This window comes from Mesoplodon densirostris, chromosome 11 (assembly GCF_025265405.1).
Source record: "Mesoplodon densirostris isolate mMesDen1 chromosome 11, mMesDen1 primary haplotype, whole genome shotgun sequence".
In the NCBI taxonomy this organism is placed as follows: Eukaryota; Metazoa; Chordata; class Mammalia; order Artiodactyla; family Ziphiidae; genus Mesoplodon; species Mesoplodon densirostris.
This window is the reverse complement of record NC_082671.1, coordinates 99960488-99974003: the sequence shown is the minus strand read 5'-3', so window position 1 is coordinate 99974003 and position 13516 is coordinate 99960488. Positions and strand designations below refer to the sequence as shown.

The window sequence follows — 13516 nt, the reverse complement described above, 5'->3', positions numbered from 1 at the left end:
CACTTCACACACATACCCAGTTATGAAGGCAGAGCAGACTTAGTAACAGAATTCACCACCTCTGGCTATAAATTCAGATAATCCAGGAACAACTAAGCCTAGTGAACCCACACAGTAGGTTTTACTTCTAATCGTGCTTTCTTTTTTTTTTTTTTTTTTTTTTTTTTTTTTTTTCTGTACGCGGGCCTCTCACTGCCGTGGCCTCTCCCGCTGCGGAGCACAGGCTCCGGACACACAGGCTCCGCGGCCATGGCTCGCGGGCCCAGCCGCTCCGCGGCATGCGGGATCCTCCAGGATCGGGGCACGAACCCGCGTCCCCTGCATCGGCAGGCGGACTCTCAACCACTGCGCCACCAGGGAAGCCCTAATCGTGCTTTCTTGATTACAAGGTACAGATACTCAGATTACTATCAATATTAGTATTGGCAAGATACTATGTACTGAAACCGAGCCAGAGGGATGCGGCTGCATGGTGGTCACAGATTTGAGCCCTGGGATCGGCTGCATTTGGAGCCCTGGTCCCCCTACTTATTAACTCTGTGACAATGAGCATGTTTCTTCTCTTCTCTATGCTTCAGTTCTTTAGGGTATTTCTTAGCTTAAATTCCTGAAGGAGAGAATCTTATTGGCCTCACTCACCTTTTCATGTTAAACAGTGTCATTGGCCTCAGGCCAGCATCTAAGTGAGGTGCCCTTGAATCAGGTACTCATACCTCCTTAAATCTGCTGTGCCCATGGCTCTTGGGGGGTGATCGTGCAATTTACATGGACTCTTTTCCATCATTAGAGTCTGTAAGCAGGACAATTTCAGTGGAAAGAGGCTATGGATGGGCATTCACATCTTAAGTACATCTCCCACCACCATCTACAGGATCCACAGTCAGATCTCTCCTCAGAAAAAAAGAAAAAAAAGTTGAAAAAAAATTTTAATAGATCAAAAGATTTTGAACAATTGGACCAGCTTGGAAATAAACCCTAGTAATAATGACAATTTTGCCAAAGTACATTATTATTTTTTTAAACAATGAAAATTAGAATAAGACAGGAAAATAACTGAATTCTTATTATTGCCAGGGTCCTTCCACCTTTAAGGAAGAGAAATCTTGAGGAAATGCTTTTGCTTGTCTTGGAGAGACAGGAATGGAAGGGGGTAAACACTGGACAACCTGGAAAACTAAATTGTATAAGATAAAGATAGGAAATAATTCACAATGAAAATATGAAAACCAGAAGTTGGTAGTCAATTCCAATGTCTAGTAGGAGTAGCTGACCATTTAAAAGTTTGACCTCTGCTTTTTTAATACAAATGTTGCTATTCTGCTCTTTGGAGCCCCTAACATATGGACCCCTCTCTGCTTACTCCTTTTGGACTCAGATTTCCCAATTCCTGGTCCTACAGTTTACTTCTTATACACGCTTTGCCATCTGCTCCCTGGCGATCAGAGTAGTGTTTCCAGTTGTCTAACTATGTCAGGAAGGTAACTGTGAGTTGTAATTTACCACTGTTGGTGTCAAGAGATGCCATCCTGGGGTCTGTTTGAGTTTCCATAATGGCGGGAAAAGGCAGCCAGGAGAAACTCAGGGGCTGTCTCAATGGTGTGAATTGGCATCTTACTCTCCTTTTCACTGACTCCACACAAGGCACAGCACCCAGGAGACACACACAACATGCATCAAGTACCCAGTACATGATAAGTAAGACATAGCAGTAAATAAGTATGGTTCTCCCCTTCGGAGGAAGAAAAGAAACTAAGAAAGAAAGAAAAGACAAAACTAAGGAGAGCAGGAGGATGTCGACTGGAGAGGAGAGACGGGGGTGGGGGGAAGAAAGATAAGAGAAGGAAAACCAACATAGCTGTAGGAGGCTGCAGAGAGACAGGCTTGGAAGAAGGAACAGAGAACACATAACAGCACCTTCTATGGGGCCAGGAATGGGAGATCATGGTGATGGTTTCCATGGGCGTTTACTTATTTCCAAGCTCATCAGTAAATATGTACAGTTTTTGTATATCAACCATACCCCAGTCATTCAGTGTCTCCTAAGGGATTCTTAGGAGATGCAGCTGGTGAGTGTTCAGTATTCCTCCCTCCTCACATTTTTCCAAAGACACCTTCAGCATAAGAACCTCTACACCTCTTCAGGGTTTGTACTGTGATATTTGTAGGACTGGGGAGGAATGTTGATTCTTTTTTCAAAGTAAAGCTAAGCAGGCCCATTTGTATTTGATTTGCAACGGCATCTATGAGAGATACTGGCTGAGAACCATACTCTTTTTTTTTTTTTTTTTTTTTTTGCGGTATGCGAGCCTCTCACTCTTGTGGCCTCTCCCGTTGTGGAGCACAGGCTCCGGACGCGCAGGCTCAGCGGCCATGGCTCACGGGCCCAGCCGCTCCGCGACATGTGGGATCTTCCCGGACCGGGGCACGAACCCGTGTCCCCTGCCTCGGCAGGCGGACTCTCAACCACTGCGCCACCAGGGAAGCCAGAGAACCATACTCTTAAGCAGAATTCTCCCTGCACCTCTTTAGGAGACTTTTGTGATGAGATAAAGGGGTAAAATCTGGAGGTACCTAGATCTATTTTGAATCAATAGATTGCAGATAAAGGGCTCAGGAGCCTGTATGTTTTATGGTTTCATAAAGGTAGGCTGCGTGCTATGCTTCCATTTGCTCCAAGGTCTGATCAACAACCTTTCATCTCTCTCCATTTTACTGGGACTAACACCAGAAGTCAGCTTTCTCCTGCCATGACAGGGACCATACAATCTCTGGCTGTCCCCCTACTTCCAGCAAGAGAAACTATCTAAACCAAAGAGACGCTACACCTCAAGCCTGACATTCCAACATTTGCAAACGCATGGAGGGTTTTGATCATGCTGCTAGAGTTCACTAACTGCCTAAGGATCCTTGGGTTTGGAAAGAATTTAAATGAAACTTTTGACAGTGCTGTGGGGTTTTTTTTCCCCAAAAATCTTTCAGAGTGGGTATCATAGGTGGGATTCCCAAGGAAGCTGCTCTAAGTCAGAGGTAGCTTACTGGGCAATGCTTTTCATGTAAGGGAGTGGAGGAAGCAAGGTTTAGGCAAGATGCAGTTACCACAGCCTTCAGCTGATCCTACAGGGGTCGTCTTCAGAGATGAACCAAATTAAGGCAGGGGGACGTGCCTTTACACCAGCATCCTAGTCACTGCATGTGGTCTGTCCCTGGGGAAGTGGGTTTAACCTTGGACAAAACAGTTCCCTTTAACCAAGGGTGAGTCTTCAGGAGAGACTCCTCAGCTGTGAGCTGTCAGAGGGCCCTGAGACTGAGGGCCTCATCCCTGAAAGGGAGGGAAGGATGCATCTTCTTAGGGTTTCCACCTACACTTACAGAAGGTCAAGGGAAAACCTGATGGAATAAAATGACTACATTCTGCCCTTTATCTCAAAAATACTTTTATAACACATTCTGTGATATCTCCTGGACTCTGTAATAATTTCTGCAAGAATTACTTTCAGTTTGGGGCATTTCTGCATTCAAAGACTTTTTCTTAGTAATAATATATTCTTCAATATTTCTTTGACCCTCTTCTCCTGTTTGCTCTTTAATTTTGCATGCTATTATGATAAAGTACAATACTTAAATAGAGATGGAAATAGTGCTTTCAACAAAAATCATTATGTGTATGCAGTATGACAGACTATCTCACTGTAAAATCCAAGAAATCCATATCAATTTATGGACCTGGAGATAGACATAATTAAAGTCCTCCTAAGTAGAATAAATGTAAGGGACAGGGGGAAGTTGTCATGGCAACAAAAAACCCTGATTTTCCTCATTTTATACCACAAATGTATTAACTTTTATGATACCTTAAAATTTCTTCTAAATTCTATTTTTTTTTTTTTTTCTTTTTGCGGTATGCGGGCCTCTCACTGTTGTGGCCTCTCCCGTTGCGGAGCACAGGCTCCGGATGCGCAGGCCCAGCGGCCATGGCTCACGGGCCCAGCCGCTCCGCGGCATATGGGATCCTCCCAGACCGGGGCACGAACCCGTATCCCCTGCATCGGCAGGCGGACTCTCAACCACTGCGCCACCAGGGAGGCCCTACATTCTATTTTAACCAGTGGCCATTTTGCATATTATATTTGCTAGATATGCAGCTGAATCCTTCTTTCTTGCAGTTTAGCTTTTTACATTACCTTGTAAAGTTTGTTTTTTTTTTTTTAATCTGGCATTAAGAAATCTTTCTGGAAGGTATAGTTTTCTCAAGAGCAAAACAGTTTTAAAGGCTTTTTCTTCTGTGTAATTTAAAATAATTCAGGTTTGTAATATACTGACAATGTAAACATATGGGAAAAGAAACAGTGAGTATCCTATCACAAGGTTGACATTTTTAAGTGTATCTTTCCAACCTCTTTTATACAAAAGATCTTATCTAGAGAAATTGGACATACTTTATATGTTTCGTAATTTGCATTTTCATCTAATACTCTAATGTATTTCCAGGTTTGTAAATATTTATCTTTAAGATAATTCTAATAACATTATTTTATGGATTACCATAATTTAAGTCTCTCTGTTAAGTAGTTTCTGGTCTTCTAATACTATAAATAAGTTACTACAAACATCCTTGTATTAAATGAATTCTTTACTGTGAATTCCTAGAAAAAGAATGAATGCTTCTACAGCTTTTAACATGTTCTCTTACTTTGGCCTCTGTAAAGTATTTTTCAAAACTATGGTCTTTACCCATTGCCAAGTTCTTTGTATCCTCACCTTCGCATCTATACCTATCCTCATTTACAATTAATATATATTAACTTTCAGTTTTTTGACTATTTGTTAAATTAAACACATTTTTGGGGGGGTAGGAGGGATTTGCATTTCTTTCTTTTAGAATTGCTTGCTTGTGTCCTTTGTACCCAACCTTCTTCTAGGCGGGAATTTATTTTTCTATTCAATAATATTTCTCTTGGCATATTCAAGATGTTAAATTCCACTTCAACAAACTCAATGACTATACCTCAAAATTAAGCAGTCTCTTTCCTATTAGTAAGATGACTTGTGTTTTCTATTTACTGGTAAACCAATTCAAAAGAAAATCACAAATACCTTTCCAGTACTGATTTAGTTGTTTCATAATACTTAAATGTTATTACTGGAATAGACTAGTGAAAGGAACTATGGATCAGGCTAAATCTGTGTAGAACAAATCACTTAACCTCTCCACAACCATTTTTTTTCCTTGTAAAATATGATAAGTTACTTTTCAGGGTTGTAATGAGAATTGAGGATATTATACTTAAATATCAATGCCAGCATTTTGGCACATAGTAGGTTCTTAATAAATGGCATCTTTAGTTTTTCTTAGCCTCAGTTAATGTTATTGTATCTTAACAGGTCCCTTAGCATAGTGATTTTCCAAACTGTAGGTCACAAACCAATAGTTGTTTGTGAAACTAATAAATATAACTAGAATTTTTTACTAAAACAGAACAGAATAGAATGGAATGTATCAGAATATTTCACACATAGTAAGGGCAAGTTTCTTTATGTGAAATGTGTTCCATATTTAACATATAGGGGGAGAGTGTGTATACTGGAGCACAATAGACAATGTACTTCTTACTAAGGGTCACAGTCCAAAACTTCTTCAAAAAACCACTATTTTATTAGATTTTAGTCTCATAGCATACAAGTCCCTTATACTAGTAGCTAGGACACCTAGGTTCAAATCTCAACTCCACTAATTACTACTGTCTATCTTTGAACCAATTGCATAACTTCTGTATGCCTTAGTCTCCTCACCTGTAAAATAGGTGCTAATTATACTTATCTCATGGGAATGGTTTGAGAACTGTATGATTTCATATATCTCAGCCACTTAGCAGGTCCTCAATAACTGTTGGCTGTTTTTTATCAGGACTTGAGTAGAACATAAATTTTTTACTAAATAAACAAACAATGCCACCTGCACTAAAGTACATAAGAGAGTATAAAGTCATCACATTAGTCAGAACTGAATAATAAGCTAGTTTTTCCACCTGCAAAATGATGCTTCTTGATAAGCATCTTATTTCCATAAATATGCATTTTCGAGAGCCATGTAACTGTTCTTAGTTTTGTTATTTACAAACACTATCTCTCAAAATATAAAGGAATGAAAATAAATTCAGCAACTGGTCTTTCTTTGTCAGTATAGTAGATCCTTAATTGCCCTTTATATCTTTATAATTTGTGAAAGACTTTTAATTTCACAGTGGTATACATTAAGTAAAAGAAGCACTGTCTATATATTTCTTACACAATCTTTTCTTGATTTTTAAAACAATCAGAAATGGTAGGGATAATATCATTGGCTAGTAAGTTCCAGGTTTATAGATTTTACCTTTTTTGATAAAACACCTTGCAAGCTGTACCTTATGTCTGAAGAGGATTCTTTCTGGAAATTATAGAAACATTCTTTGCTTCCTTCACAACAACAACAAAAATACTGTGTAAGCTTCAAGTGCCTTTTCTAAATGTTGACTCTGTTTAATAAAAGCCTTATTTTTCCCAAAGCCTTTTAGATCATTCAACTTATATATACAAATGTTTTATATATATTCCAAAATAAACTGGGGAAATATGAAAATATTTAACAACCCAAGAGAAAGGACCCAAACATCTCCGTGCACAAAAGCTATAAACAACTGTGTAGCCAGTTGGAGGGAGCAGCCAAACATCAGGCTTATCCCAGCAATGATATCCCACTTCCAGAACATGACAGAAATTGAGCTGAAACAGACAATATACCTTTAATTTAATGATGACACTGTTGTATTTAGCTATTCTATTTAGCACAATCGTTTCCTTTAAATCCCACAGCAAACCATAATTCCTCAAATATCCTCAACTATTCTGTGGAGATAAGTAATGATAATCACATCTGGTGATTCTCATAGCAGAGGAACAAATTCATTTTTTAATACACACAAATATTTTATGCATATGTATGTGTTTGTGTGTGTGTAATTGTAGTCTTGCTAAGTCACATGAAATACGAATGAAGGCATCATCAATATCAATAGCTTCACCTAGGTTGTGCAAACAGTACTCCAAATTTTTGCAGGGAGACAAGAGCCAAAGCTAAACAGAATCAGAAAATCAGGGAAAGCTTCTGGAAAGTGACCCTGAGTTAGAAAAAATAAAATTTTTTCACAATCTGGAAAAGTCGGAGCTGCCAAATGCTATTAGGGAGGGATAGATCAATCAATTGATTGATCAGTTAATCAAAAGAAGGAACAAACTTGCATGCCAGACATTGTGCTAAATTCTTTGCATGGATTAAAACCTTACATTACTTTGTATGATTACTCTCCTTTTACAAATGAAGAAACTCAAGAACAGAGAAGCCCTGAACCCCTATCTGTCTAATTCTACCCCTTAGGATTGTATTAGTAGCTACTAGTGAAAAATTCAAAGCTTTGAAAAGAGAACTAATCTATTATAAAATTTGATTATCTATGTATCTCAGCCTCATCCTTGATCTCCTTTCAGGAGACCCAAAATCTCTAGATTTTGATTAAGATTTTAATAAATCCCATACATTCGAGATTATTCTACTTTCACTAAATATGTAAGTAGGTGTAATTAATGCACAGAAGGTTTGAATTCTATAAAAATCCTTTATCTGCTTGCTCGTTATTTCCATTTCTTTGCAACTCAGAAGGGCTTTATGGGTCCATCAACTTTCCTGCTGAGACTGTGAAGTTAGGCCCAGGCCTATTTGTATTTATCTATTTCTGCCCCAAATCATGTCCACTCTCACCAGCGCAGTCTGAAAATTTACATCACACAGTAAAAGTATTTAAGTCCAGAATACGTTTAGATTGGAGAATATGACTTCATTTGTACCCCTTTAGAAGACCTTCCTTACATTTATACAGCACTTCACATGTACTAAGAAAAATCTAGGCAGGGCAGGTTTCGATTCTTCATATTTCAAGAGATGTATAAATTAAGAAGTTTAATGCCTTGTCAAACTTCATTTAGCTAGTGAAGAAAACTAGAACTGTTTTCTGTATTCAAGGCTAAGTTTTTTTCACTGACTACCTTAAGGATTCATTTTTAAAAATATTTTGAAGATAACATTTTAAATAATTGAATGAATTTAATAATTTATATTATTAATTATATAATTCAATAATATCAAACTAAATAAACTGAAATAATTAAAGTCATGTTTTATCATCAGCACCTTGGTCTATATAGTCGATCATGCCACATTTACAGTGGCTTGAAAAATTCACCCAGCAAGACAAATGAATTATTGATCATAGTATTATCTACAGTAAATGTCAAAAAAAAAATAACTGGGCAGAAAGCATACTATCAATAAATGAGATTCAAGAACTAATTTCTGTATAACATTCAGGAATCTTAGAGTATCAATGTTACAATAGTATTCTTTACAACCATTTTAAAATTAACTGATATCTGGAATGTGCTATCATTTATAATTTATCAACACTTCCAATATAAATATTTGGTCTCTTCTTTCCTTTTCAAAAACGCAAAACATTTAGAGTATAGAGCATGTATGTTGTCAACAATTGTTTCATGGACATTTCAGTAGGATATGGGTTAAAAAGTTAAATCTATATAGCAAATAATTGCCTGTATAAGGAACTAATAGATTTGACAGTTTCATTTTATTGTTAGGAGAAAATGCTTTCAATAACTATGTCTGGTCTTACCTTCTGGGGAAGAACCTTCTCTGTGGTTCCATAAATATTTCATGAACCAACATAAAGTAATATGCTAATGACAGGCTATTTACCCAGTGAGCAGGTGTGCCCTCTGATGTTTTTTCATCTCTAGAATAGCTCTGATGTGGGGTCAGTTAAACCATTTTGAATTGTTCTTTTTTTTTGCTTCCCTCCCCTCACAGTTTCACCTGAACCTAAAATGGTGAGCGAGAGTCATCATGAGGCCCTGGCAGCCCCGCCAATCACCACTGCTGCGACTGTTCTGCCACATAATGCCACAGAGCCAGCCAGTCCTGGGGAAGGAAAGGAGGATGGCTTTTCTAAGCTGAAGGAAAAGTTTATGAATGAGTTGCATAAAATTCCATGTGAGTATTGTATATTGTTACTTGAGTAAAAATAAATGGTTGAAAATCAACATACCCACTGGGAGGAAAAGAATTCCTCTTAACCTAAGTGTACATTTGATTTTTTATTATTGGAATGGTAGCATTCCAAAAATAAAATGGAATATTCTTGGAAATGGAATATTCTTCTTAAGGATTTAAATATACTTAATAAATGAAAATCCAATTTATAAAAAAAACTATCTTGTGTTTAATGTAGGTGGGCTCTTTTTTTAATCTTCTTCAATGTCTCTTTCTCCAGAGAATGTTAACGTTTATGTGTTGTGTATTTTAGATTTGTATTTATGAAATCATTCCATTGTAAAGATTATTCCTAAGCAATAGCTAAAATGTACTTTCCCATTATTACAAGTTTGGTTTTCTTTCACTCATCTGTTAATATTTCAAAAGCGTTTGCACACTTTTTAACATTTTCTTTGTTGTCATTGGGAAAGAAACAATAACCTGGACCTAAGTTTATTTGTGTGGGTATAGCACTAAGTCCAACCAGCGCCATTGAATTTAAATCATAAACTACAGGTTGGTCTTTTTTCTTCAGAGATGAACATTTACTATGCACTAGACACTTCTCTAGGTTCTGGGAAAGTAAGTTTTGGCCCTCACAAAGCTTATATTCTAGTGGGGGAAAAGAAATAATCAGTAAGGAGGCAAATGTATATGGTACATCATGAAATGGTAAATAATATAAGGAAACAGCAGGAGAGTAAGTGGGGAAGGGAAGGGGCTGGAGGGTAAAAGGTTATGATTTTTTAGGATTATCTGAGCTGATTTCCTTTGTGAGGAAACCTGGAGGAAGTAGGGGAGCAAGTTCTAAAACCTGTGTTATACAAAGGCCCTTAGGCAAGAATCTGCCTGGAATGGCAAGCAGCTCAGTGTGCCTTCGGTAGAATAACACAAGGTAGAGAATGGCAGAAGACAAACCTGAGGCCCTGTTATATGGAGCCTAGTGAATTGTTCTAAGGAAGCTGGGTTTTACGCTGAGTGAAATAAAATGCCTTCGCAACGTTCTGAGCAGAGGTATCCCATGATCTGACATAGGTTTTCCTTAAAAATCACTCTTGCTGTTGTGTTGAAAATGTGCTTAGAGAGGCAAGGACAGAAGATAGAGCAGGCTGCGGCAATCATCTAGATGAGAGATTCACCAAAGTTATGAGAGGTATTCTATAAGGACACTGGAAACTACATGAAAACCACAGGGGATCAATTTCTTGTCCTCCCAGGAATTAACGACTTGTTCATCTGTTTGTCCACCTTTAACAAATCCAAGTGCACCTGAGAGACGCTCTTAGCTCAGGGGTCAGTAATTTCCATTCCCAGCATGAAGCTCCATAACCTAGGGAACATGGAGATGGTCCAATAGAGCGATCCCTAGGATGGGAAACACAGGCTCTCAGGTTCTCTCCCTTGCTCTGCTGCTGAGCTGATGGACTGATTTGGGTACCTTTTGATATGACTTTGAAGTCATAACTACAGGGCAAAAACCAAATACATCTGTCATGGGGGCAAACTCTCACTTGAATATTTTATCGAAATGCTTGCTCTAAAAGAAATGTGTTAGAGGGAGGCAGAGAAAGAAAAGACCACCACCAAATCAAACGCATATTCTGCCTTGTCTTCAACACCATTTCCTTCTCTGGAAGAGTAAACAATATGAGAAGCAATGGCAATGTTGATAACAGTGAGATTTAATGTTCCCCGTGTATCCACACACCCATTCTCTCATCTCCTTTAGGCCTTCACCCAATAGCATCTTCTTAATTAGGACTTCCCCAACCATGCTATTTAAAATTCTAACCCATTTGCCCCACCCAATCTTTGCCAGCATTTCCTGTCCTCTCCCTTGCTTTATTTCTCACTCTCTGTCTTAGCACCATCTGAAATGCTATGTATTTTATTATCTGTTTTTCAGTTGCTCTGGCTCTCTCCAAAATAATATAAACCTCTATGAGTGCAAGAAGTTGGGTCTGTTCTATGCATAGTTTCATCCCTGGTGATCCTTAATATATACAGGGCACTCAATATCTATTTGTTGAGTGAATTAATGAATGAATCAATGTTGATTTAACTTATATCCTGAACCACCCACTCTTAGATTTTGAGGCCTTAACGTGCTGAAAATTTAAAACATATGAAAAAATTTAAACAACAACATCCTACTGTATGGCATAGGGAACTATATTCAATACCCTGTGATAAACCATAATGGAAAGGAATATGAAAAAGAATGTATAAATATGTATAACTGAATCACTTTTCTGTACAGCAGAAATTAACACAACATTGTAAATCAACTACAATAAATTTTTTAAATTTAATTTCTAACACCAAAGAAAGCATCACTTCAATGCTTGACGGTGTCATTCACATTGAAAAAGCAAGTTGTTTCCATATTTATAGTCATAACTCCATCTTTTAGCCTTCTCCACTTAGTGCCAGCTCTTACTTTATACTTTCCTCCCTGTGCATCGCAGGAAAAGAATCAGCTGGGAAAAAATATCTATGCAACTCTCCCTGCTTTTTTTTTCTTTCCCTTGGCTAATCTTATTTCATTCCTCTTCCCAAGCCACTATCCCATTCCTGTGTTTCTTTCTTGGACACTGGGAATTAGACCAGGAAATCAGCCTTCCTCCATGGAAACTTGCTTTTGAACAGCAACCTAAAATAATAGAAGGTCAGAGGATCTAGGTAACACCTCTAGAAATATTATGTTGCTGGCTCTCTACTTGATTTAATGGGAAGAAACAACTGAAATACCTAAAATTTTTAAACGGTTTGGTAAATAAGTTTAGGAAGACTAAATCATAAATGCAGCCATTCAGGTTTATGATAAATATTGTAACTGCATATCTTACACTTTCATTTTAATCCATCACAATTTTTACTGCCCGTGTAATTGAAATTTCTAATGGGATTTATACATGGGGAGCAACACTCAACAGAAATGAAACAGATCCCTAAATCAAATTCTTTTAGGAGCATACGTTATATAAAGGTTATCACTTTTGACTTGGCATAATATGGTGATGCTAATGACAGGTAACAAATTAGAATATTAATTGATTTCCGTCTCTGAACTAAAGCTTGGCTCTCTGGCAGATGTGTTTTTTGCAAAATTGATAGCAAACAGCTTTAGTCTGTCACTTGAAATTCCCACTTGTGAAAAGAGAGGTGTCACAATGGCAAGGAGTATGCATGTCATTAGTTGAGTAATCTGCAGAGTCCAGCACGGAGCATATTCAAACCAAATTGCCTGATGGTATCATCACAACACCATGGGGCTTCAAATAAAAAAAGGAAAAGGAAATGGTAAATGCTGAGCATTTTTATCTTTCAATTCATTCTGCACACTGTTATCTAAATGAAGCAGACAAGGTTTTTCAGAATGTTTCTTTATTTTGCAACTTTGATTTTAATATGACTAGGGCCATGGTTGGTTTGTAAAGCATGAACTTGGGTCATCCAAATAGCTGTGATTAAGGTTTTGATATTCATGAGCTTCTTGAAGTAAAGTGCAACTTTCCTGAAGCACAACAGAAAACCAAATAGCCAGAACTTGACTCTGAGTCTAGAATAAGAGCAAGTGGGCTAAGGGTAGTTATGTAATTTGTGCAGAAATACTATTGGATAGACAGTTTAAACGGGGATTAAAAACACAAGCTTTGGTTACAGACTGCATGGGTTCAAATCTTAGCTCTGCCACATCCCAGCTCTGTGACCTTGGGAATTATTTCACCTTTCTGTGCTTCAGTTTCTGCTGGTATAAAATGGGGGTTAAAAATAATATCTCCAGGGCTTCCCTGGTGGCGCAGTGGTTGAGAGTCTGCCTGCTGATGCAGGGGACGCGGGTTCGTGCCCCCAGTCTGGGAAGATCCCACATGCCACGGAGCAGCTGGGCCCGTGAGCCATGGCCGCTGAGCCTGCACGTCTGGAGCCTGTGCTCCGCAACGGGAGAGGCCACAGCAGTGAGAGGCCCGCGTACCACAAAAAATAAATAAATAAATAAATAAATAAATAAATAAATAAATAAATAAATAAAAATAATAATATCTCCATCATCGGGTAGTTGGGTAAAGGCATCAATGCATAGGAAGTGCTTAGAGTGTCTGGCACAGAGTAAGCATCCTGTAAGTGTTAGCTATTATTAGAGTCTAGTTGTCATTTTTAACAAGTGTATTTCTCTTTCAGAAAAGCCCTCTATTCAGGTCAGACACCCAAATTGAGAAAATTCCGGAAACTTCGCAGCCAAATATTCAAGCATTGCCTTCTTTAAACACATTCCAAGGATGCCTGTTCTAGGAAAGACAGATTCCTTCTTGGTGTTTCCTCTTTCCATCACCTCTAATTTTCTTTTTTTCCTTTGTAATTTCATTTTCTTACTCC

General features: G+C 38.0%; 1 protein-coding gene across 3 annotated transcripts in view; it reads left to right on the top strand.

Annotated features, from left to right (window-relative positions):
• Nucleotides 1-13516, top strand: part of SYT1 (synaptotagmin 1) — a 566654-nt gene that overhangs the window by 353778 nt on the left and 199360 nt on the right. For all 3 annotated transcript variants that reach the window (XM_060112444.1, XM_060112443.1, XM_060112442.1), the window contains one exon: nucleotides 8915-9097. In XM_060112444.1, coding sequence (XP_059968427.1) covers nucleotides 8932-9097 — 166 coding nt within the window. In that variant the 5' untranslated portion in view covers nucleotides 8915-8931. The remainder of the gene's footprint in view (nucleotides 1-8914; nucleotides 9098-13516) is intronic.